Genomic DNA, 26655 nt, shown 5'->3' with positions numbered 1-26655 from the left:
ATTCTGGCTTAAACTAATCCTTATCCTCTCCCTGGAACTCCCCAGAAGCACATGGAGGGTAGATAACTGAATACAATTAGAGTTCTGTTTGTTGCCAAGGAAGGATAAATAGTTTTTGCTTCTGAATGTCTAAACAGTGCCTTAAAATGCATATTAATGAATACATTCCAACAATTTTAAAAAATACGAATTTCCCAAGTCTTTTCATAGTATCTAAACTAATTTGTCCTCAATTTTCCCAAGTCTTTTCATAATACCTGTTTCATCTAATTTGCAAAAACCAAAATAGCTTGCAGATATTTATCAAAGAAAGATAGTCATTCATTTATCCATCCATCCATTGATTCACTCATTAAGATATTCTGAGCACCCATCACATCCAAGATGTAGTTTACTATGAAGACTTCAATAATGTATAAAAAATTTATTTGAAAAATGTCAAGCTTTAAAAAATGATGTAATAATTTACATTACATAAACTTCATTAAACTTTAAAATTCATTATTTTAACTTTAAACTTTAGAATTCATTATTTCCTCAAGAAAAAGTGATGGAAACAATTTTTAAATTAGTAAACTTAACGGTTGTAGAGAATTATAGATTTATTCAAATAATTCTGATTGACAAATCTCAAACATAAAATGTTTATATGTGTAAGACTTAGAAATGTGATAGTGGAGAAACCCAAAACAATGATATTCATGATGGGAAGATAATTCTAGGAGAGTTATAATATGGAGTATAAAAACAATTATAGGAACGAGCTCTGAGGTTCTTTAGTCTGGCCCCCTCATGTAGTGATAACTAGGAAATAAGAGTAGACTACATTAACTGAAGGGTTCTAGGTACATCCCCAAAACTAACCCCAAGCCCAGTGTCTTAGTCCATTTGCATTGCTATAAAGGAATACCTGAGACTGGGTAATTTATAACAAAAAGAGGTTTATTTGGAACATAGTTCTGCAGGCTGTACAAGAAGTATAGCGCTCTATTCTGCTTCTGTCACGGACTTCAGGAAGCTTCCAGTCATGGCAGAAGGGGGAGGGGGAGCTGGTGTGTAAAGATCACATGGCAGGAAGTGAGACAGAGAAAGAGAGAGTGAGAAAGGGAGAGAAATAGTCAGGGGAGAAGGGAGGCACTGAATAAGATGCCAGACTCTTTTTGACAACCAGATCTCCCGGAAACTAACAGCAAGAACTCACTGAATCCCATAAGAATGGCACCAAGTCATTCATGAGGGATCCGCCCCCATGACCCAAACACCTCCTGCTAGACCCCATCTCCAACACTGGGGATCAAATTTCAAAATGAGATTTGGAGAGGACAAATATCCAAGCTATATCACCTAGTATTCTTCAGGTCACAAAAACATTTTTTGTTTTTCTTCTAAGAGCCTAACTAGGACATGAACTAGGAAGTTTCTTCTCCTCATTACTCCCCAAAGACAAACCCACCCAATGTAAGTCAAGAAAAACCAACCAACTAAATTAAAGCATGCAGAGCTAAGATGAAGGAAAGACTAAAGAAGGGACTGAGGAGATAAATTTTTGTGATATTTAGAACCATTCCATTTTGTGGGGAAAGGGGTAGTTTTATTTTGTTTTAACTATTACTCATCCTAGAAAATTCCTGCTTTGAGAATGGGGATATAGCTTCTACAAAGCTCAGTAACCAAATGGCAGAAAGGCTAGCATTCTATCAGGGCCTCAATAGCCTATACATGAGGGCATTAGAGAAGGCGCCCTCTCTTCATTAAGCAGGTGCAGAGCTTGATAAGGGGAGCTTGACTAGATTTCAGCCCCCTCCATTCCCTTCACTAGGGGCCTTTGTGCAAGGCACACAATGCATAAATGTACGTAGTAGTACTATTTTCTGGAGTAGAAAAATCTTGGGATTTCCCAAAGCTGTTCACCCCAACTCGGAACTGGAACACCACGTGTAAAGTCAGGAGAATTCATTCTGCCAGAAGTTTTTTTCATTACTGACATCCTAGACTGTTGGCACAATAATCTTAATTATCCGACCTTTTAGAGGCAATTTCCTGATCTCGGCTGGACAGACCAGGCTAAATGCTCCCTTTGGCCCTATTTTTAAATTGCCCAGATGGTGTGAATAGGTGTATGACTTAGAGTGCCCCCATATGCTGGGCTGCTTCCAGGAATGATTTGTACCTTGGGTATAACAAGACCAGAGTGAGGAATGGGGGCAAGGGATGGTAAGGGTTAGGTCGGTGCCTTTCTGATCTGAGTAATACTGATTTCATCAGCTGCTTGTGAAACGCTGAGCCTTAATGTAGATTCATGAGGGGTTACTTTTGGCCACCCACAAATGGTGGCCAAGTACAGATTGAGAAAATGAGATAGGTAGAAAGTAGGAGGCCAATTTAGAGAGAGCTGCTTCTGATCTCTTCTCTACCCACCCCGAGTTGGATTTGGGTATACTATGTAGGGAAGAATTAGCAGGGAAGTCAAGCCGGTTCATCACATCCGACACAGACCATTTCCTGCCCCTTCCCTTCTGTGCATAGAAATTTGTTTCCTGGCTGGGCACAGTGGCTCATGCCTGTAATCCCAGCACTTTGGGAGGCCGAGGCAGGCGGATCACGAGGTCAGGAGATCGAGACCATCCTGGCTAACACGGTGAAACCCCGTCTCTATTAAAAATACAGAAAATTCGCCAGGCGTGGTGGTGGATGCCTGTAGTCCCAGCTACTTGGGAGGCTGAGGCAGGAGAATGGCGTGAACCTGAGAGGCAGAGCTTGCAGTGAGCCGAGATTGCACCACTGCACTTCAGCCTGGGCAACAGAGCAAGACTCTTGTCTAAAAAAAAAAAAAGAAGAAAAGAAAAAGAAAAAGAAAAAAAAATTGTTTCCTTGGAGATTATAAGGATGTGATGCCTAGAAAAGAAGGAAAAGAGTAGAAAGGACTTGAGAAAAGAGTAACAACATTTCCCAAGGCGTTTAGGCTTTCATCAATAATATAGGCTGGGCACAGTGGCTCACGCCTGTAATCCCAGCATTTTGGGGGGCCGAGGTGGGCGGATCACTTGAGGCCAGGAGTTTGGGACCAACCTGGCCAACATGGTGAAACCTCATCTCTACTAAAAAATAAAAATAAAAATAAAAAATAAAAGAATTAGCCGGGAGTGGTGGCATGTGCCTGTCGTCCCAGCTACTCGGGAGACTGAGGCATGAGAATTGCTTGAACCCGAGAGGCAGAGGATGCAGTGAGCCAAGACGCTGTCAAAATTAATAATAATAATAATAATAATAATAATAATAATAAAAAGAAGACTCTGTCATCCTGAAACGGCTTCTCATTCCCTTTGCTTATAACTTCCCATTTCTTCTACCTCCAATAGCTTTCCTTAGATGAAAGCTCTTCCTTCTTCTTTATTGATCCATGTCCTTCTTTCAAAAGAGATACTTGACTCTCATCACTCCCAAGAAGCCTTTACACACATTCAAACTGATTCCTTCTGGCCCTAAAAATGTAGAACTCAAAAATAAGCTTATAGCTAAGGTTGCGGCTTAGATCTAAGTCAAGGATCAGCAAACCGTAGCCCATAAGCTATGTCCAGCCCACCACCTGCCTTTGTACAGCCCATGAGCTAAAAATTGATTTTCCAAGTATAAATGGTTAGGGGAAAAAACCAAAAGAAAAGTAATATTGCATGACATGAAAATCACACGAACTTCACATATCAATATCCATAAATAAAGGTTTATTGGAATGCAGCCATGCTTATTTGTTTATATATTGTTTATGGCTGCTTTCACACTACAATGGCAAAACTGATTGTTTATAGGAGACAGTATAGTCACAAAGCCTAAAATATTTACTATCTGGCCCTTAACAGAAAAAAATTTGCCAATTCCTGGTCTATGACATTGAAAGAGTTAGAGATGTTAAATAGGAACATGTCAAAGAAATCAATTTCAGGCAAACCAACAAAGGCTATCAAGTAGCCACATTAAGACCTAAGTCCCAAAATCAAGACTAAGTGGTTACCCCTAGAGGCAGGATATATGGGACAGGAAAAGAAGAAAAAAAAAAAACTGAAGTAATATACAAAGCAGACATTCTACACTTCGGAAGTGTGGAGGTAGTATCTGTGCTTCTCAATGCCACATCCCTGTACCTAGCCCACATCTTAGTGCTGGGCAGGTGCCCATTAACTAGTTCTAGAATGAATGAAGTAGAAGAGAGGAAGGAGAAACATAAAGCAAATGAAAGAAGCATTGCATATGGTTGGGGATAAAAGAGGGTCCCCAAAAAAAACCTAAAGTTTGTCTGCCCTATGTAATATGTCACAGGTTCTCAAAAGTTAGCAGGAACCCCCACTTGGGAAGCTAAGTATGTGCCCAAGAGACTGAAGAAATGACTAAATAATTATGGTAACTACTCTGATGCCCATTCAAGGTCACCTTTTCCACCCCTTCCTCAGTCACCAGATGCAAATATATTCAGTACAGAGACTAAATTCAGACATGGAGATTAGCAAGGAAGGAAATAAAATATAAAGCTCATGAAATAAACAGCACCACTTGTCACTGTTGATCTTTGATTAACTGGCTCTTCTTTCCGAAACAGGGCCTCCTTTTCTTCTTTTTTTTTCTCTCTCTCTCTCTCTTTGTTTTCAGGTGACACCCACACATATCCTTCAGTGTTGGCAGAGATGCTCACTCAGATAACAACTGGAGTTCATGCTGCACATTTTCATCTTCGTGTGTCATCATCACCATGTAAAACCACAACTATAGGAAAACAAAGCTGTTTGCTGCTCTTCTTCTCAACTGACATTTCCACCCAGCTCATGATTTGTTCTTTGGAGCCAGAGGAGAGTTTCAATCTATCATTGAGATAGCTCTGCCTGATGAAGTGAGAGTAAAATCCAGTCCACTCCCACCCTGAAATCCATTCACCTTTCTTCAACTTTTTGTCCCTTCAAATTCCTAGCATTCAAGGGTCTTTCATAGAGTTTCAACAGGCAAACCAGATAGGAAAATGAGCTTCAGGAAGCACACATTCTGGCCCTGAGAGTTGCACCAAGAATGAGGTCAGCTTGGAAGAGCTGATATATTCTTTGATCACCTCAAGCAATTGATCATCTCAAGCAATTTTCAAGTGTTGGGCCCAGTGTCAACACCCTGAAATGAACGAAAGTCACTCTGAGAAAGTGTGTGACTTTCTGCTCTGGACAGTGGCCTTGGTTTCTAAGTGCTAGGATCCTGTGAATCTTCAAAGAGAAAGCACATATTTCTTCTGGGATGCCAAATCAGGGAAAGCCGAGAGGCCCCACCATTCACATGTGTTCTTGAAGGGGTGTGATCCCAGTTCACTGCAGCCTCAGCCTCCTAAGTAGCTGGGACTACAGGCCTGCACCATCATGTCGGGCTAATTTTTTTTCCTTTTTTTTTTTTAATAGAGACAGGATCTCCCTATGTTGCTCAAGCTGGTCTTGAACTCCTAGACTCAAGTGATCCTCCTGCATTAGCCTCCCAAATTGCTGACATTACAGGCATGAGTGACCATGCCCAGCCCCAAACTTTCTTATGAGCATTACTGTCAAAAAGGCAAGAGTTAAGCTTCAGTTTAGGAAACACAAACAGACATTAGAAGCAAAGTTACCAAACAAGGTTCTGGTCTGCTTTCCAGACCATCCCATTTGCTGCTGCACAGTGTGATGGTTAGGTCCCCATTACAATGGATCCAGAAGTTTCTTTAATTTTTTCTCACCTATCCATTATCTCTGATCCCAACAAGATGGGAGAGAAGAAAGGGTATTGCTTTAAAAAAGGAATCAATCTGTTTCATCATACTGGAGGGAAAAAGTGAATTCAGGGTTGTGGACAATTACAATATTCACCCAGTTGAGTAGCTAGAATGTGGTGGGAGGTGTTAGATGAAGCAAAGTTTGCATTTGATTTTGTTTTGAACTTGAGTTTCAAGGTACTAGAACCTTTTTACAGAAGTGGGTTACACTGTTTTTACTAGCACAGTAAAGGAGTGCTTATTGAGCAGATTCATTTAATAGCTGACTTTTTTTTTTTACCCACCTTGATCCTTTCCAATTGATTTGATTTGTCTTATTGAACTATCCATGAGTAACCAGCTGAGTTCAGTCTTTCTTGGAGTAGTAAGAGACATATAAGCTCATCTTTTTCAAGTTTAATTACCTTTATTAAGTTTAATAAGCTTCATTTCACCAAAGAAAAGAATCAGTTTAGAGATGAACTCATTGCACACAGATTTAATTGACTCTGAGTCACTTTCAGAGCAAAATTTCAACGAAGGAAACAGAAGGTGCTGCATGAATTATTAGACCAGCTCTTGTGTCTGTTGTTCAACCACCTTTCCCTTCCCCTACCCACAAGATGATAGGGGTGTGTGTGTGTGTGTGTGTGCGCACGCTATTAGAGTGTTCAGCTATGATATGAGTATGACAGGTGAAGAAGTTGAAATTTTCTGTCCCCAGCATTTCCATTTGTGAGCACTTTTTGAATCAGAGTCAGAGAAGGCATTTACAGAATTTGTTGGGGGTAAAATCACCCCAGAAAAAAAGAGCAGCAGGTCACTAGTGGGATGGGATTTTAACTACAAAGACAACATTTTCAGAAGTCTTAAGCTAAAGATATGTTTAAGACATAACCAATACTCCATTAAGAGGGAATTTGGGGGCTTCAATGGAAAATCAATTTACTCCTGACAGTGGCTTAGTTGGCATGAATTTTCTAACAGTATTGGTTTTCCTCACTGCACAAAAATTTCTAAAACATAAATGAACTTATACGCATCAGATTTTCTTTCACCAGATTTGGCTGTGTATATAGTTTACCTCCTGTTTTTTTTAATAAAATGAATTTTTGGACTTCTTAACAGGAAACTAGAAAATAGAACTGGCTTTCTCCCTCTCAAAGTATGATTATAACATTTAGACTGACCATTACATAAGGCCGTGTAAAACTTATTCACTCAGTCAATAAATATTTATTATATACCAGGCACTGCTCTGGGCACTGGAGATACAGCAAGAAACAAAGCAAAGTTATTTGCCTCATGAAGCTTATAAACCATAAATAAATAAGAAAAATGTCTAATGTAAGATATGGTAAAATGCTATGGAGAAAAATAAGCAAGGAAAGCAGACAGCGTATGGGGGAGTTTAACTAGGGGAGAAGATGACACTTGAGCAACGACCTGAAGAGTGACGAGGCAAGCCAGGTCATCTACAGAAGGACATTCCAGACAGAGTAAATAGGACATGTAAAGGCCCTGAGGTAGGAACATGCCTGTGCTGGTTGAGTATTCCTGACACATTCGTATATGTCAGAAAGTATGCATCTATCTATAGGAAAGAGAGACTTCCTGAGCCTCAAATGGCCTTGCAGATAACACAGACTCCCTCACCCCGGGTCTGAGAGAATCTATGTCACTGTCTTTGACCTGGATTAGTAATAAGTCTATGCAATCAAGATCCTGGTTCTGGGTCCATTATTGGCACCATCTCTAATCTCCAGGATGTAGTTTACTTTAGCACTTTGGGATCAGTATCCAGGTCGGGTATAGTTCCCATCTGGCAGTGCAAATGGCTGGGATAAGGGATGAGACATCCATTTAACCACCAATATCCTCATTAAAATAGCCCTGAGGACTGGTGGCTCAGTTTGTTAACCTGAGGGACTGATGGGGTCAAGGATGAAGTTGGATCTTTCTCAAATTTCTGAGCACTCATATGACACAGAACACATAGGTAAGCCTAACCTGACAGCTCAAAGAGGTCAGCCATTGGTCAATAAGAAATTGTGACTGAAGTCAAGCAAACAAACCAGAAATGTAACCCGCTTGAAGTGAAATTAGTATTTGAAACTCTAGCTTTTTCAAAAAAGGCTAAACTGGAGATTGACACAAGGATTTACCCCACACCTCTTTTAAATAGCAAGTTCTCTCCAGATTCATTGCCAAAGCAAAGCATATCTATTCTGAAAGCATATTTTTCTTAATACTAAAAGACAATATTAAAGTACAAATTTAAAGCAGACATATAGTAGTTTAGTAATTTTATCACTGAATATATAGAACATAATGTACACTTGGTCTCTTTAAATTGGCATGCTTAACCCAAATAGGTGAGTTCACAATCAAAAATTACAGGAGTACCATTAATTATAAGACTCTTACAATAATAGCAGCAAATGACATTGTTTTCTTCATAACTACCATATCTGAAACTATAAAAGCATTGCTCCAACCACTGTTTTTGAACCATTTCTTGGTTCATACTAATAGTGAAAACGGACTTCCCTATATAACATTTCTTCTTTGTTTCTGTGCAGAGTGAGTAAGAAACATCTCAAGTGTGATTCATCTTTAGTAGGCCTACTTTTCCAGTCAGAAAACAAAATCATTTATTACCATAGATCAAGTCTTTCCATTTAAAAAAAAGTATTTATTTATTTGCCACTGCCATTTCAAAAAACTCTCCAGCTCTGTCATTTTCAAATACAATCTGATAAGTGGGATAACTGTGTGCCCAAGAAGCTGGCAAGTGGCATAGGTGCAGGGCAAATCCAACAGTTCTTCAGCACCCAAGTACTGCTGAGTTTGATCTTCTTGGGACTGATTAAATTCATGGAATGGAAGCCCATTTTAAAATCAACCAAAGTACAGTATTTTCTATCTGGAATCTCAAGATTCCTACTCCTCCCCTCCTCACATTAAAAAAAAATTAAAATACCTCTTTCTATACATAAAAGTGGGAGGTGCCCTATATTCCATTACAAGATAAACTATTTCAAAAAACAGTAAAATGATGGAAGTTAAAAGGTCCTCATATTATAGCACCTCATCCCTGCGTAGTGGGTTTAAATTTGTGTTACAATATTCCCCCCTTCTTAGGCTATTGCCCAGTTTAATTTTTATACATAATTTATCTAAATGGCAATAATACCAATAGCTAAATATGTCAGGCATACTACTAAATGTCAGGGATAGGCAGAGACAAAGACAGACTTGGGACATGCCCTCATGGAGATTATACTATAGGAATATAGTGACCATTATCTCCATTTTATAGTTGAAGAACCATCATCTTAGGTGGACAGTGACTTGCCTGAGGCTATTCAACTACTAACAAGACTTGAACCAAGTCTATGTGCCTCTAAAACCTAAGCTCCTTCAACACCTGAATTAACTGAAGCATGAACAAATGGTGAGGGCTGCTGAAGGGCCATTCTTCAAGGTCCCCAGGCATATTTTAGTTGACTCAAACTGTAGGCAGAAAAATATCCATAGTCATTTCAGAGTCAGGCCTTACCCAGTCCCTTAAGAACTTTGATGTTCTCTTAAAAGATACATTCCAAAATACTTTCCCATGTTACAGGAGCAGCTGAGCCCAGAGTTTTGGAATTCTGAGCCCTAAACCACATAAAGTCCCTGTAAAGGAGCTCTCACCACGGCTCCTTCTGCCTGACACCCTCTGGAAGATTGTCACCTAATGCTGGCCACCTCCTCAGCACATGGCAAGAATTTCATCATTCCTCTTCCTTCCGAAGAAGCTTTTTGGGACTCATCCTCATACTTTAATGAATGCTAACATCCCTTTTTCACAGTATTCTCACTTCTCCTATGGACACTCTTTCCACATCCTACTTTGGATCTCCACAACGACAATAAAGAGACCAACTGTGCAACCCTGAAACATATGAAACAGGAAAGCTCCTACCTGGTCTGATTGGAATGAACTGTTAAACAAATAATCCTTCATAATACTCAAAAAAAAATTGTGGTTTTGTTGTTGTTGTTGTTTGAGACAGAGTCTCACTCTGTCACCCAGGCTGGAGAGCTGTGGCACAATCTTGGCTCACTGCAACCTTCACCTCCCAAGTTCAAGTGATTCTCATGCCTCAGCCTCCTGGGTAGCTGGGATTATAGGTGCCTGCCACCAGGCCCAGCTGAATTTTGTACTTTTAGTACAGATGGGGTTTCACCATCTTGACCACGCTGGTCCTGACCTCAAGTGATCTGCCCACCTCGGCCTCCCAAAATGCTGGGATTACAAACATGAGCCACTGCGCCAGGTCCCATAGTACTCAAATAATTTCGATATAAAGTGACCTTATTTCCTGACATATTCTTTCTTGGTGTAGGAGAACTATTTTATTCTTTTGAAAGTATATTGTGAACATTAACACTGAAGTCTCATGACAGGGAATGAGGAAAGCAAGTTGGTTTACCTGATACTGCTTTGAGGGAATCTCTCATTTGACCAAATCCCTCATTTGGTCAAAATGACTAAATATGATCAGAATTCATAACAGACAATGTCTATATATTTCTAAACTAAAAGGAAAACAGCATTAAATAGGAACTAAGTGGCTCATTTCATGAGTGGGAGACAGTGTTTTAATGGTTTTTAAATATGTCTTCCTATCCCTCCCCCTACTCTAACTTACCCCATTTAATTCACTAACCAAAAGATTAAACACCCATTTAACCAAAAGGAATGATTTCCTAGCTTTTCTTCTGCAACTAAAATGTCTGCGGATACCACACTTTGCTTGACTGAGATGTTCTGATGAGTGAGAAAGGAAAGAGGCTCCCAGAATCCACTCCCTTTTTGTTTTCTACCCTAACTTCTCAGTCAAGTCAATAAATACGTGGTAAGTTGGAATGTGGGTCATGGCACTGTAAGACTTGGCCTGCCACAAGAAATGTCTTTTACTTCATTTCAGAGTCTCAAAATGATCTTGATATTTGGTCTAGTCGCTCGAGAAAAATTGGCATTGGTGGCCCAGCGGGGGCCTGAGGTGGCCGGCTGGAGATGAGGCGGTCATTTCCTATCCAGAGCAGTGATATTGAGCAGATGGGGGCTGCCAGCCGGCTGGCTTCTGGATAGGCGTCCGTGTCAGGAGCGATAGGCTGCGAAGTCGCGTGGTGGGGCATAGGGCTGGTAATGCTTGCGGGTGGGCCCGGGGCGGCGAGGAGTCATGTTCATGTAGTCGCTGTGCAGGAGCCTGCTCCTCTTACTCCTCATCTGCAGAAAAGAGAAGTGTCAGTATGGAGGGACAATGTCATGGAAGGAGTTCTAAGACTTTGGACACAACTGTTGATATTATTAACTGTCAAATGACAGAGACACTAAAACACTAACCTTTTTTGAGCACCCTGGACTTCAGTAATGACTAATCACACCCAACTACTGACTCTTCACATTGAACTTTTCTTTGAAAAAATCTCAAAGAAAGTATTTTAGAGAAATGCGTCCCTGTTACTCTCAATGCTGTCATTTGACCTGAATTCAAAATGCATACTAATCAACATATCCACTATTGATATGTAAATACACTTGAAGGCCCTTTCTCCTTTGACTAGGTTAAGCCTGCCCACATTGGATCTTCTTACATTAGCATTTGCTTAACAAGCTGTTTTTCCATAATTAACCAAAGAGGACCTTCAGCTCCTGCAGAGTCTGTAATAATCACAAATTTGTAAAGATGGAGTCCAAACTAATGGCAATTTACAGTTCTAGACAACTAGCACATTCCTATTTCTTTATGGGTATGTATTTCTATAAAGACAATACTGTCACTCATCTCTCTTTCATAGGCTTGGCTCCCTCAGGATGAATTTCCACCAGAAGTGAGGGAAATAAGGGCAATCATTTTGCCCACCATGAATCTTAGCAAAATTTTTGACTAAGGGTTAGGAGCATCATTTCTGGATCAACGTGATAGTAAAATTTTACATTTCTTACAAATGACCCAGAAAACATCTAAAAACAGAAAGCCATCAGATTTCTGGATTCAGAATTCTCTATTATGACAAAGGTGCCTAGTTCCTGGCATACAGGCCGATACCTAAGTAGATATGCTGTACATAAATGACATGATACCTAAATGAATAAATAAGTGAATGATTTCAGCCCTGGTTTTGTTTCCATACACTCCTGCCTGAGCACTTCACACCTTCCTCGTCAAAGGGGCATGAGTAAGTGCTAAAGAAAGGTTTGAAAAAACACTGACCTCCAGGTTACTAAACATAGCTAACATGTTTTAAGTCCTCACCTTCTTCAACTCTCAGCAGCATTCTATACTATTGATAACTCTCTTCTTTTTGTGATACTATTTCTCTTTGCATCTATGACATCCCAGTTTTTATCCTACCTGTCTTGTCACTCCTTCCCTGCCTCCTTTGCAAGCTCATCCTTCTCTAACCAGCTGTTAGAATTTTTCACTGCTTGGTCCTAGGCCTTCTTCTCTACTGTATCCTCTTTCCCTAGGCAATCTCATCCACATTCACAGCTTCAATTACCACCTACTCACCCAAATTTATATCTCTGGACTAAACCTCAAAGCCACTGTAAACTCAACATGTCTAAAATAAATTCAAGATTTCCCCAAAATGCTGGGTTTTTTTACTAGTGTTTCTCATTTGAGTGAATGACACTACCATATATACAGTTGCCCAAGACTGCCCTCCTAACCTCATCCTTGACACCTCAAGCTCCCTTAATCCCTGTCCCAGGGGACATTTAGTGAAGTCTAAAAACATTTTGGATCATCACAACGGGGAGGGATGCTACTAGCATCTACTAGGTAGAGGTCAGAGATGCTGCTAAACATCCTACAATGCACAGGGTAGCCCTCTGCAACGAAGAATTGTTTTGGTTCTACATCTTTTCTGTAAATGAAAGACTAGAGCTGTCTTGAGCACAGGATCACAGCAAGGCAGGGGTAAGACCAAGGAAATGTCTGTCCCCAGATGAGTGTAGAAAACAGCTGATAACCTGGGAAGCATTTTTATTACTTACTCCAACCCTGCGGACTCCCTTTGCCAAACCTCCAAGTGTCAGCCTCTGCCTCTGGACATCCAAACCAAATCACAGCTGGTAGAGAGGCCATAGTAATAAAGATGTCTTGATTCTCAGGTTCTTCACATTGCACATAAAGATAATGAAAGGTCTGTTGCAGTCAACTCCCATGCTTATCCTCAAGCGATTGTCGATGGTGGACTTACTTACTATCACCCTAACTCTAAACACAGCAATGAAAATGACAAATGCATGGCTGGGAACAAATACCATGAAGAACCTACGGTACCCATGTGTATCAAGTATGTGTGATATGTGTGCAGGAAGTACCTACCCTATGTGTCTATGTCATCTCTACCCCTTCAACAGTGAATGTCAGCTAATGGTATGTGATTTCTGGACCATTCCTCCTTTGCCCTTCTCCCCATGCCAGCCTTACCCCCTTGTTTCCTGGGAACAGCAGCAACACACAGGGCATACGCAAGGTAATCTACTTAAGTACATGGTCTTTAAGAATCTACTGGATTATTATACAAAGCAGACACTACCTGTATACACACTATCTACATTCCTCACATTGTGATCTGCAGTGGGGAACATAATGTTTTCTTAAAAGATTTCTTTAGACTAGGAAAACGGGCAGCTTTACCAGCACAGCTGTGTGAATGGAGAATTGAAAGACAGTGACAGGTGCTGGCCTGTGACAGCTTGACCGAAGGGAGCTCTTTATTTACTCAAATGTCAACATCAGGTCAAGAACTGAGATAGAATCTGCAGCTGCTCCCAGAAACCCGCTCAGCCTAGAAACCCACTCAACCCAGAACTGCCTACAGTAGCATATCATAGGCCCTCAGGAAGTTCCGGAAAACAGCAGCTTACATCAAGGCACACTGCAGACTGGCCAAAAATAGGATCTCAGAAAATTACCCAGGAAATAGCTAAACTCCAGGGATCCATAATGGCCTAGATGCCCAGCTCAGCAAGGTACTTGTTGCTTAAACAGCAACAGCAGGAAAAGATAAGCCCAGAGTAAAAATACTATGTTATTCTACGAAATATAGACAAACTTGTATTTATACTCTTTTGGTAAGAGAGTACAAAGACACAGGTTTGAGATGCAGATAAGTGGTAGTTTTTATTGGGTAACCAAATTGACTATAAGAGGCCACAAATGACAGGCCTGCCCAATTCACAGGGAGTCTGTAAGACAAAGTAAAACAAAAATAAATTTTTTTAAAACAAAGCAAGATGAATCTCACTAGGAATTAGTAGTGCTGCCAAGGAAAAACCCAGCGTGTTTGTGATGTGTCTGAGTCGAAAGCGAACAGTTTAAATTCATTGAAAGTGAGAAGCTGTTTTTGTCCCTTTGGGTGACTCAAGTCACTCAGCAAATTGATGTCTCATTATAGTAACTGACATTCTAATGCATATTTATAATAAGTTTTCAATAATGAGCAGTGTCCTCTGCCACTGAAGGTTAAAGTAGTTCCCAAAACTACTTTCCACAGAGCTAGTAAATTACTTTGACCTAGGTCAGCATATCACAGGGGAATGCCTTTCCTGGAGGGGTACCCAAAGGGCCACTGCACCTGGCCTTTAAGTTAGAAAGTTGAGATTCCCAATGAGAGGATTGAAAAGCCATATGGTAGGCATAAAAGCCAATGTCCAGAGATTAAGAAGAAACAAGAACTAAGAATTCTAAAAACTCTAAAATTATCAGCAAACACCACGGAGGATCAAAGCTAGAAGTTAAGTTGGATGAAGACCCAAGATCTGGAAAGATGAAAGTAGTCAACTAACATCAGAGGCAGAATTCAGGCAATATTTTACAATACCAAAGCCCCACCTTCAGGGTTGGGCAACTTGCAGAAGGCAAGCCAGGCAAATTCTTAAGATGATCCTAGTATAAAGAATTTCCAGGAACAAGCGACCACTTTCTTTCCTACCCTGCAGCAGTACAGAGTAAGCAACAGGCAGCCTGACAAATGTCCATCTGAGCCCTAGGGTCTTCTGAATTGCAAGGAGCATGTGGGGAACAATTGAAAGGTAAGCTTCGGCAATAGGCCAAGAAGAGTCTAAAAGAATCTAAGACTGGATAATAGGAAGGCATGACTGTGGATCCAGGTCTGTACCTGCAGTCATCAAGCTGATAGTAAACAGAATGACTTCACATGATAAGGCTTTCAGAAATCACTGACCCATCAACGAATTAGGTAAATATATGGATTATGCCTTAAAGATGAGTATCATACTTCAGGCAGACTCATTTAAATCCTTAATTTGACCTCTCTGGAGGTTATCAATTCATCAATTCAATAAGCGTTCATTAAGCACCAAATGTACTTAATATCAAATGGAGAATATCAAGATAAATAGTCTTTTGGAGACTATCAAGAGAAATAAGTCTTTTATCAGCCGGGCGCGGTGGCTCAAGCCTGTAATCCCAGCACTTTGGGAGGCTGAGACGGGCGGATCACGAGGTCAGGAGATCGAGACCATCCTGGCTAACACGGTGAAACCCCGTCTCTACTAAAAAATACAGAAAACTAGCCAGGCGTGGTGGCGGGCGCCTGTAGTCCCAGCTACTCGGGAGGCTGAGACAGGAGAATGGCGTAAACCCGGGAGGCGGAGCTTGCAGTGAGTTGAGATCCGGCCACTGCACTCCAGCCTGGGCGACAGAGCAAGACTCCGTCTCAAAAAAAAAAAAAAAAAAAAAGAAATAGTCTTTTATCTTTGAAGAGAATACATTTCTCATTGAAGAAATGACTCATCCATGCATGTAACTTCTAGAAAAAAATTCAAAGACAACATGGAGTCAATACATTCTGTACCATAACTGTGTACCTAAGAAGTTTCTGAGTAAGAATAAGTGTCACTCAGGGGTACGTTCTTAACTGTAAATGCGTTCATCAAAATGTGTTCAAACCCAGGCCAAAAATTCAATGTTGAGGAAGGTAAAGAAAAATACACCACATTTATTATGTAAACATTTGCAAAAGTTGGTACTTCAATTCAGTGGTGAGAGCTCAGAAAACTCTAACTTCCATTATAGTTTCATAATGACAGCACCATACTTGGACTCACACAATTCAACTGCTTCAGAGGAGAAAAAAATATGACTCAGATAAACAGATCTAGTTTCTTTGCTAGGTTTGAATACACAATTTCAGTAGCCAAGTTTCTCATGATTTTTGATCAAGCCAACATTGTCCATTGGCTTCAGTTGCCTAGCTTCCCAAGTTGCCTAGGTGTTTATACATATATACGCATTAAAACTGTTTTATGTGTCATAATTATATTGCAAAATGGAGAGAAAAAAGGCAACTGCTCCTAATCCCTCTACCCTAATTTGCCCATTTAGCTTCTTATTTTGCCTCACCACCTACTCAATGCCTTCTGGGAAATCTAACTCATATCAGATTTTTATCTCAGATAGAGTTGAACAGGCTAAAAGAGAACCTACTCAAGCATGGGGAAAAGAAAATCATCATCATATATTAAACAGAAAATAAACCACATAGACAAAATTCTTGAATGTGTTCAGATTGCATGTGCAGTGGAAAAGTTACATAAAAGCAGTGCTGCTTCTCTTACCCAGAAAATACTAAAGGCCACTGTTACTAGCAAGCTATAGCAAGCCAGGACTCCACCAACCACCACCAGTGCCCAAAAGGGCTTAGAAGGTCCAGGAAATAGGGGGCTTGGACAAAGGTGTTTCCCTGAAAAACAAAATAGAGTGGATTAAATGATACAGGAATAGCAATTGAGTACATTTCCTTCTTTGTGAACATCAGAGAAAAATGTGAAAGAAATAAAAATATTAAACATATTACCAGCTTAGAGTGAATAGATTTCCTGTTTGAGACTTACCCAACCCCACCACTGACCATGACCTGGTCAGTTTTCATGACTACAGTTGAAAGCCATTACGTTAGGATGGTACACTGGTAGACTTGTATTCACTTGACTTTGTGGATTCTACTGTGTGATTCAAAATGGTGACTTCCAATGGCCTTAACCTACTTTACCCCTCTCTCCCATCAGAAGGTAGTTAATCTAGACCCTAAACTGGATCCTTGGAATAAGTTAAATAATATACATGTTTTCAAGCCTTAAGAAAATCATCAGCCTAATATGGCAGTCAGAACACTGGACTGCTAATCAGAGAATAAATTTCTAGCTCCAACCCTGCCTAATCGATTATATGATGATGAACAAGTCGCTTTATATCTTTAGGAATCAAAAGGGGATGAGAAGGAACCTATAGAATTCTATTCAAAATTAGAGAAAATTAGAACTAGAAAGCATACCAAAAATCCTCTAGTCCATTGATTTTCAATCCTAGCTGCACATTATCTGAGGAAATTTGAAAATATAATGATGTTCAGCACCCCTTCCTCAACCCATATCAATTACATCAGAATCTCAGGGCTGGAACTAGGCATTGGTATTTCTTTTAAAACCTACTCAGATTTATAATATATAGACAGGACTGAAAATTACTAAGTACAGGAGCATTGGTGTCCTCAGTTCTACTATAAATGATATGTGTATATGTGTGTATACATATATATAAAATACTATCCTAAAGTAGTATATCATTCATATAGGAAAAAATATTTCACTCTTAACTACAAGCAAGATAGCATAATTTTTAAACCTTTGACTTGATACAAGTGAAATATTCTGTTTGGACATTATAGATACTAGAAATCTAAATGGGACTCAGCAAACAAAATATTCACACATTAATTGTCTCTATTTTGCCAGAACACAAAATCTAATCTGCCACATTAAGTTAACGGTTCTTTCCTTATTTAGTATCCTATTTTTCATCAGCATGGTTCTGTTCCAGCATAGAAGAAAAACTATTTATTGGCATCATGCTAGGATTCAATACAAAACCGAACATACACATTTCTTATCATTCCACAAAAAGGAAAACCTATGATATATCCACAAAGTATACCAAAAAATCAAATTTTACTTGTTGCTACTAATAAACTGTATTCTTCTGAGTTGAGGAATCATGATTTTTTTTCCCCTAACATTTAGGCAGAACATAACACCAACAAAAACTCAGCAGACTTATTTTCACTAATTCACAAATACCGCTTAATAGTTGTACTGAATTTTTGACTATGAAAAAGTTAGGTGACTTATCCAAGATCGCAGAGTTGATTAATAGCAAATTTTATGTCCCCTAGTTTCTAGTTCAGCATTCTTTGTATATTTTAGAAAACGGAAAGGTACAGGCTGGGCGCGGTGGCTCACGCCTCTTATCCCAGCACTTTGGGAGGCCGAGGCGGGTGGCTCACGAGGTCAGGAGATGGAGACCATCCTTGCTAACACGGTGAAACCCCGTCTCTACTAAAAATACAAAAAATTAGCCGGGCATGGTGGCGGGCTCCCGTAGTCCCAGCTACCTGGGAGGCTGAGGCAGGAGAATGGCGTAAACCCGGGAGGCAGAGCTTACAGTGAACCAAGATCGCGCCACTGCACTCCAGCCTGAGTGACAGAGTGAGAGTCCATCTCAAAAAAACAAAAAAAAAAAAAAAAGAAAGAAAGAAAGAAAAAGAAAAAGAAAAGAAAGAAAGAAAAAGAAAATGGAAAGGTACTTTTACAAAGGAAGATTACGGAGCACAAAGAAAAGAATTAATTAGAAATAGAACTGAGTCTTCCTGAGTCTTAACCCATTAGACCCAGTTGTTACTTGAGGGCACCTGGGCTTACATTTTAATGGTAACCTCTTTTCTGTCATGATCCACTCGAATGGAGAAAAATGATCTATTCCCACATGCGGTAACTTCATCACTTACTCTCTCACTCAATGTCAGCAAAGGAAAATAAAGATATTCAAAATATAACCTTGAATCTCCTCTACAGTAAAAGGAAAAAGTTTTCTGAAAACGTTGTTTGTCTTTGTTAGTATCAAATCACTTAGGCCTTACTCAACCCCACCACTGACCATGACTTAGTTTTCAGGACTGCATTTGAAAACCATTATTTTAGGGTGGTACACTGGTAAAGTTGTATATTACCTTTCACATGGATAATGGTTCCATTGCTCTTCTCATTGTCTAGGTAAGGAGGAGGATACATGACTTCAATTTTGCAGAAGTAAATATCTGTTTGGTTAACATACAAATTCTGGAGATAGAATGTCACTGATTCATTGCCCAATTTCCCATCACAGTTGAATCCCGTCTTTGAGTAAACCTGAAGCTGCTGGGAGTAATTCCCATACACAACACAGACTTCCACAGCACTATCCAGTCCTTTATGAAGGGATGCCCGGAACTCCCTTGAGAAGAGATTGTAGGAATACTTGCAGCTAAGGTTGACTGCATTGTCGTACGCTACAAGCATGGGCGACTGCTTCACCAAAATCTTGTTTCCTGGGGGAAAAAAAAAATCATTTGCTTAGAACAAGAATATAAGGATAATTTTTCTTCCTGAAAGAAAAATGTATTAATTAACTAAATGAACAGATCTCCAGCAAAGGTTTTCTCTTGGCAGAAGATGTAGGACCTCTTCGAGGGATAATTATACTGAGAGTTCAAAAGTTAACATTTTGATATTATTTGCATCCTCTTTTGAATGGAGCAATGGAGCATGTTTACACCTAGAAGGCAGTACATGGCTTTCTGTTGGCATTGAGCACCACAGCTATACACTCAAAATTTTTAAATCTATATTCCTAAGACATTAATATTAATCATACGTTGGGCCAATTTCCTGATTGAGTGATATATTTGGAGGTGGCTTTACTGCCTGACAGACACACAAATAGATTTGTTTCTTTGTTTGTTTGTTTTTGAGACAGAGTCTTGCTCTGTCGCCCAGGCTGAAGTGCAGTGGTGCAATCTCAGCTCACTGCAACCTTCACCCACTGAGTTCAAACAATTCTCCTGCCTCAGCCTCCTAAGTAGCTGGGATTACAGGCATGCACCACCACACCCAGCTAATTTTTGGGGTTTTTTTTAGTATAGATGGGGTTTCACCATGTTGGCTAGGCTGGTCTCGAACTCCTGGCCTCAAGTGATCTGCCTGCCTTGGCCTCCCAAAGTGCGAGGATTACAAGCATAAGCCACCAAGCCCAACCTATAAATAGATTTGTTTTTAAGTTGTGATACAGGCTTTTGTAAAGGAATTAAAATATTTTGAAACATTTTTACTTTGTTTATTGGCCATTCCTGGAGTGGGATGAAGAAACAAGAAAAAATATACCCAAGAGTTTGCTTTAATTTGTTTTCCACACCAAATTCAGAGAATAGCCTCCTCAAGAAATTCATAGATTTATTCCCTTAAATCATAAAGGAGTTACCTCTCTGGTCCGTCATCTACCTTTACTGCTATCCCAATAAAAGATCAAAGAATCTGGAGACCATTTAGTTCAATCTTTAAAAGCAAAGAAACTGAAATTAGGTTATCAACTCCATAAGAGAAGAGAACACATAGATCTCATTTCCCATGGTATCCTCATCGTTGGCACATGACAATATTACTTTTTTCTTCTTTTCTAATGACTGTATAAAGCCTAGAAACATTAGCTGGTTTGTCTGAAGTCACCAAACAAGTGGTAAACAAAGCCAGAACTAAAACCCAAGTTATCTACGACCACCTGAGAAATAGACCACTGAAGCACTGAGAAACTGAGAATCAACTTTGCAACCAAGAGACCTTACAAAATTTTTCTTTTTTTTTTTTTTTTTTCTGGAGATGGAGTTTCGCTCTTGTTGCCCAGGCTGGAGTACAATGGCGCGATCTCAACTGACTGCAACCTCCACCTCCTGGGTTCAGGTGATTCTCCTGCCTCAGCCTCCCGAATAGCTGGAATTACAGTCATGCACCACCATGCCCAGCTAATTTTCTATTTTTAGTAGAGATGGGGTTTCTCCATGTTGGTCAGGTTGGTCTCGAACTCCCAACCTCAGGTGATCCACCCGCCTCAGCCTCCCCAAGTGCTGGGATTACAGGTGTGAGCCGCTGCGCGCAGCCCTCAAGAATTTTTCTAAAACAACAAACCACTTTGTGTCTTTGATTCAAATTTCAATGCAAACAAAAGCATTTTTTTTGTTCTTGTTTTGGGGTGTGTTAATAATTATTTACCTACTTGCATTTCTTTTAAGTTTATTTGAAGCAACATCCGTATACCCACACTGAAGAACCAAACAAAATCAGATTCATTTTTAAATGAAATTTACAATTTAACTGAATTTGAATTCATACACACAGGTGTTTTGTTTTGGTTTTGGTAAGAAGGGAATGGCATAGAACTAAATTAATAGTACCTTTTTGTCTCCTATATAATCAACAATGCTGGCCACGCATGGTGGCTCTCACCTTTGTGATCCTAGCAATTTGGGAGGCCAAAGCGGGAAGACTGCTTGAACCCAGGAGTTCAGACTAGCCTGGGCAACATAGAAAGAACCCATCTCTACAAAATTCTTTTTAAAAAATCGTTGCTGGCTTTATATCAAGAACTTTAAAATGAAAAAATATCTGTGCCCAGGTCCTCCCGCTTCCAGAAATTCTGATTTAATTGGTCTAGGATGGGGGAAAGGATTGATACTAAGTTTTTTTCTTTATTTTAGATAATAACTTTATTGAGATATAATTCAGGTACTATAACATTTGCTGTTTTAAAGTGTAAAATTCGGAGACTTTTTAGTATATTCACAAAGTTATGAATGAATCACCACTATCTGATTCCAGAATATTTTCATTACTCCATAAAGAAAGACCATACCCATTTACCATCACCCCGCTTCCTCCCTCCCTTAAATCCCTGGAAACCATGAATCTACTTTGGCCCTATGAATTTGCCTGTTCGGGACTGTTTTTATAAGTAGAATCATACAATATGTGGCTTTTTGTGTCTGACTTCTTTCACTTAGCATAATGTTTTCAAGGTTCATCCATGTTGTAATGTGCATCAGAACTTCATCACTCTTTATGACCAAATAATATTCCATTGTATTGATATACTACATTTTGTTTTTCTATTCATCACCCTTTGGTTATATGAATAATGCTGCTATGAGCATTTGCATCCAGATTTTTATGTGGACATATGTTTTCAACTCTCTTAGGTATTTGCCAGCAGTAAAATTGCTGAATCATATGGTAACTCTGTGTTTAACTTTTTGAGGAATTGTCAAACTGTTTCCAAAGCAACTGCACCATTGTACATTCTCACCAGCAGTGAATGAGGGCTCCAATTTATCCTCATCCTTGCTGACAGGTGGTATTGTCCATCTTTTCTATTGTAGCCATCCTAGTGAGCATGAAGTGATATCTCATTATGGTTTGATTTGCTATTTCTCTAATAAGTAATGATGTTAATTAAGCATGTTTTCATGTGCTTATTAGTCATTGGTCTATTCTTTTTAGAGAACTCTCTATTCAGATCATTTGCCCATTTATTAACTGGTTAGGTTATTTCTCTTTTTATTATTGAATTATTAGAGTTCTTTATACATTTTTTACACTTTTTTTTTTTCTTCTTGACAGTCTCAATCTGTCACCCAGGCTGGAGTGCAGTGGCACAATCTTGGCTCACTGCAACCTCTGCCACCTGGGATCAAGCAATTCTCCTGCCTCAGCCTCCCGAGTAGCTGGCATTGGAGGTGACCACCACCACTCCCAGCTAATTTTTATATTTTCAGTAGAGATGGGGTTTTTCCATGTGGGCCAGGCTGGTCTAAAACTCCTGACCCCAGGTGATCTGCCTGCCTCAGCCTTGATACAAGTTTCCTATCAGATATGTGATTTGCAAATGTTTTCTCTCATTCTGTGGACTGTCTTTCATATTGGCTTAAAAGTTCCCCACCTAATTCTAATATTCAATTGGGTTGAAAGCCACTATGGCCTAGTGGAATTCACCTGACAACATATTTAGAATCACCTGGAGAAATCTAAAAGCCTTTGGTTTTCCAAGGCCAATTAAATCAGAATCTCTAGGTATAGGACCCAGACATCCATTCATATTTTTTAAGTTTCTCTAGTAATTCTAGATGGCAGTCAAGTTTGAGAACCAGTGGCCTAACAGAGGAAACCTAATTTCTTATCCTCAGATAGGCCTCCACAGGCTTTTCCAACCTCATTTCCTTAAATCGAAACCCTCCTAATTAGACAGACCATTTAAGCCAACATCCCAGGAACACACTGTGAGCATTCCTACCTCCGTGCTTTGTCTACTAACTCCTTGGAACGGAGCACCACTCCCTTCTCAGGTATCAAAATGATTACTATCTGTATCACTCACTTGACATTTGGTCGAGTTCTACCTTTTGAACAACTCTTGTTTCACATGCTTCAATTTGCTTAGCTTTGGATTCACGTACAATTCCCCTAGGCCCCTGGTTTCCAAGTCTCTTGACAGAAAGGACCACGTATTATGCTTCTTTACATAACACAGTATGACTAATAGACTCTCATTAAATAATTGTTGAGTGAAAGATGGTGATCCTGCTGTACTGTTGTTATCAGCAGCTAGGTTTGACTACCATCTCATTAAATCCTTGTTCAAAACCTGTGTCAACAACTTTAACTTCACTTATTATTTGTTCCACAAATATTTTGCAAAAGCACTGAAAACTAAACATGCAAAGAATTAAAAGGTTCAACCTGTCTTAATACAAACATCCAATTTTTTTTTTGTTTTTGATTTATTTTGTTTGTTTCCTTTTTTCACTTTGAAGGAGACATTAGGTCAGTTCTGATTGGAAGAGCAACCAACTCCAGCAAGCAATGCCTGCATCTCCCCTCCTTTTCAGAGAATGCAGCTTAGGCATTTGTATTCTGCTTGCTCACCCCCCTGGGAATTTTGTTTCTATTGCTAATTATTTGGATTTTGTTTTAATGCACATTCAAATTCTTGCTGATCTGCCTTTGTTAGCTGATTTAAAGAAAAAGATGAGAATGACAATAGGACTTCTTCGTGGGGATAAAAAAGGGAGTGCGGGTGGGCTGGAAAGAAACCTCAGATGGCTCCCCAGTTTGACTCTTTCCCAGCACCCACAGTGAGGTGGAGAGAGGGAAGGGAGAGGGAGGAAAGAACAAAAGCTATGGCATCTAGAGTCCAGTGGTTTGCTGAATATGTCCTGTCTAACTCAGGGTGTGACGTGTTCCTAAGATGCACATGGGAGAGAAGAATTGATTTCCCAAAAATGAATGGCTTTCAATTCCTGTCCTTGGGCAGCTCATGATCTGATGGGGAAGAAAGATGTAAATAGACCCTACTTTAAACATAGTGACACAGTGATCTGCACAAAACTTCTGAGGGGAACTGGGGAACCAGCTAAGGATCTACGGAGATGACTGCTGACCTGAGTCCTGAAGGATTATGCATACATGGATTTGACCAACTTTTACTAAGTAAAAGTTAACCTGGCTAAGATGTGTCTTTGTGTTGGGGACTGGGGTGAGGTGGGAGAGTGTGTTTGGCCTGGGGGTGAGTTAGGGGACTGTGGGGAGGATAAGACAAAGAGAGAAAAAGAGCAGTCTGGGCAAGGGAGATGAGGAGGGTAAGAAAGAGTGTGGCAGACTTGGGGAATTACAGCTACCTTCTTTTTGCTGGGCCATGAGTTATGAAAGGGAAGATTGTCAAAGTGAGCATAGTTCACTCCATTAGAGAGCCTGGGCTCTCTTCTGAAGGTGATGAAGATCTATTGAAGGCTTTTATGCAGAAAAGTGCTAAGATTTTGCTGGAAAAGAGCTTGAAAACTATTTGTTTTGAATAAGGCCATTTGATGAAAAGCCATCCAATTTATTGTTCATGTTTACTTTCCTCCCTCTTCTTTGTCAACATAGATCATTTTTAAATTAGTTAGCTCTCAAGCACAGATACTATACTTGAAATAGTTTGCTTACTATGTGTTAATATGTGACGAACAACCTCCTAGTTTAGAGTTCAAGCTGAGTTCAAGGTTGGCTGATAAAATCTCTTGTTTCTCAATATTTATATCCTCATAACATTTGGTCCCACTTTGGTTCATGTCAATAATTCAGGGAAGCCTAAATGGGAAACTATCTCATAAGACCTCAGAATCTCTATCTGCTTTGCAAGACACTAAAATGAAAGAAATTTACTTTTGGTGCTAGAAAAAGATAACCAGTGACTCTAAGTGATATTGAATATGTGTGATCATTGTGACTTTGAGTAAACACAGTAATTCTGATTTCTCTTATTTTCTTTTAAAATGGGGCATGTGTAAAAATGCACACCCCTTGCTCTATGATAGTGAAGTAAAAACATGGAGAAATCAAAGTAGCTGATAATCAGAATATCAGGTGACATTTGGCTTTGACATGTATTTTGGTCCTCTGAGTTTCTGAAAATCCACAGTACTTCAAATAATGTAAGAACATACTACAAATGTAAGGACATATCTAGACTCAGAAGTAACCCAAATATTTAGCTCCCTTGTCCTAACTTCTGTTTGATTTCTTTTTGCTTTCCACTTCATGCTAGGAGTAGAAGACATACTTCTTAGGCTACTTGGGTATTAGCAGACCCAGCCCTTTCCCTATGAATATTTGATTTTCCTTCTTGTGGGTGTTCAGGTAAGGTCTACCTAGGTCAAACCTACTAGGTTAAAAGGAACATTGTCAACCCATCCATTTTCTTTGCTTACGTTATCAAAAGATTGGCCTGACTGACATTTCTCTAACTGAATTGACAAGTTGTTTTGATGATGAATTTAGTGCTTTGCTTTTCAAAGCCTTTCCTAGCAGCTAAACCAGCTAAAGGTGTGGAGACAGGAAGCACTAACCTCAAACCTCTTTCCCTCACAGCTCCTGCTTAACAACAGGCAACATGAAGAGTGAGATTGGAGGTGAGAAGGTACTTATCTGCTGCTTGTGAGCAAGGTACTGAGAGCTAAAAGATTTCCCACAGATAATCTGTGAATCTTGTGATATAGTCGACTTCAGGAAAATTGAAGTTGCTTGAACTTCCATGAGAATGGCAGTGGGTGGTGGGGAAGCTTGGTTACAAAAAAAAACAAAAAACAAAAAACAAAAAAACTTGCCATTTACACCTATTATAAACAGGTCAATTACCATATTTAGTAACGAGGTCAACCCTCTGCACAGGTGGGGTGGTAACCACCTGTAAGGTGTGGCTCCCAGCATCAAAGAACTCTGATCTTAAAAGGACCCTCCCACCAGTTCAGTTAATGTTTAGATTTCCAAAGAAAATGAAGCCTAAAATGCAATATGGGAAACACATTGGCTTAATTTAGTATCTATGGCTTACATTCATAGGGCTATAAAATGCTCTTTCTTATTTTATCTCATCTGAACTCTACATTATCTCATCTGAACTCAGATATATATATCTGAACTGTGAAGTAAATAGGCAGGACAGTCATCTTTATGCCCATCTTACAGACGGGGAAACTGAGGTCAAAGAGGTAGATGAGTTGTCCAAGGTTACAGGAAACATAAGTGATCCTTGAAATTTAAGCTCATACCTCATGACTTCTAATCTACTGTTCATTTCCCTCTGCCATGTTGCATCACAATTTCAACACAATTTCAGTGATTAGTTCTAGATCCTCTCAAAGTTGGACTTGATAGGGAGGATGGTACTAGATGTCTGGAGTGAGGGTTAGGGAGGAGATTACCATTAAGTAGGGAAGTGAATGGAATGGGAAGAGGATCAGAACAAAATAAATTTCATTTTCCCCATCATTTTATTAGAGTCTTATCCTGCAAAAAAAAAACCACTCATCTGGAAGGAAACTTGGAGATGATCTACGTCAATCCCTTATTTTAAAAAAGAGGCCATTGGGGCAAAAAAAGAAGAAGTAAATGACTTTTCAAACAAGGTCACACA

The 26655-nt window shown here is 39.6% G+C and overlaps 1 protein-coding gene across 4 annotated transcripts in view; it reads right to left on the bottom strand.

Annotated features, from left to right (window-relative positions):
- Positions 1 to 6968: 6968 nt before the first annotated feature.
- CD28 (CD28 molecule) overlaps positions 6969 to 26655 on the bottom strand; it is a 32778-nt gene continuing 13091 nt past the window's right edge. The window contains exons 2-4 of one of the 4 annotated variants that reach the window (XM_025404781.1): positions 18851 to 19207; positions 16404 to 16528; positions 6969 to 11033 (exon numbers count right to left, since the gene is read on the bottom strand). In XM_025404781.1, the coding sequence (XP_025260566.1) occupies positions 10905 to 11033; positions 16404 to 16528; positions 18851 to 19207 (611 nt within the window). In that variant the 3' untranslated portion in view covers positions 6969 to 10904. The remainder of the gene's footprint in view (positions 11034 to 16403; positions 16529 to 18850; positions 19208 to 26655) is intronic. The other 3 variants (XM_025404782.1, XM_025404780.1, XM_025404783.1) reach the window with 3 other exon arrangements.

The sequence above is a fragment of the Theropithecus gelada genome, chromosome 12 (assembly GCF_003255815.1).
Source record: "Theropithecus gelada isolate Dixy chromosome 12, Tgel_1.0, whole genome shotgun sequence".
Classification (NCBI taxonomy): domain Eukaryota; kingdom Metazoa; phylum Chordata; class Mammalia; order Primates; family Cercopithecidae; genus Theropithecus; species Theropithecus gelada.
The sequence above is the reverse complement of the archived record's forward strand: the minus strand, read 5'-3'. Positions and strand labels throughout refer to the sequence as shown.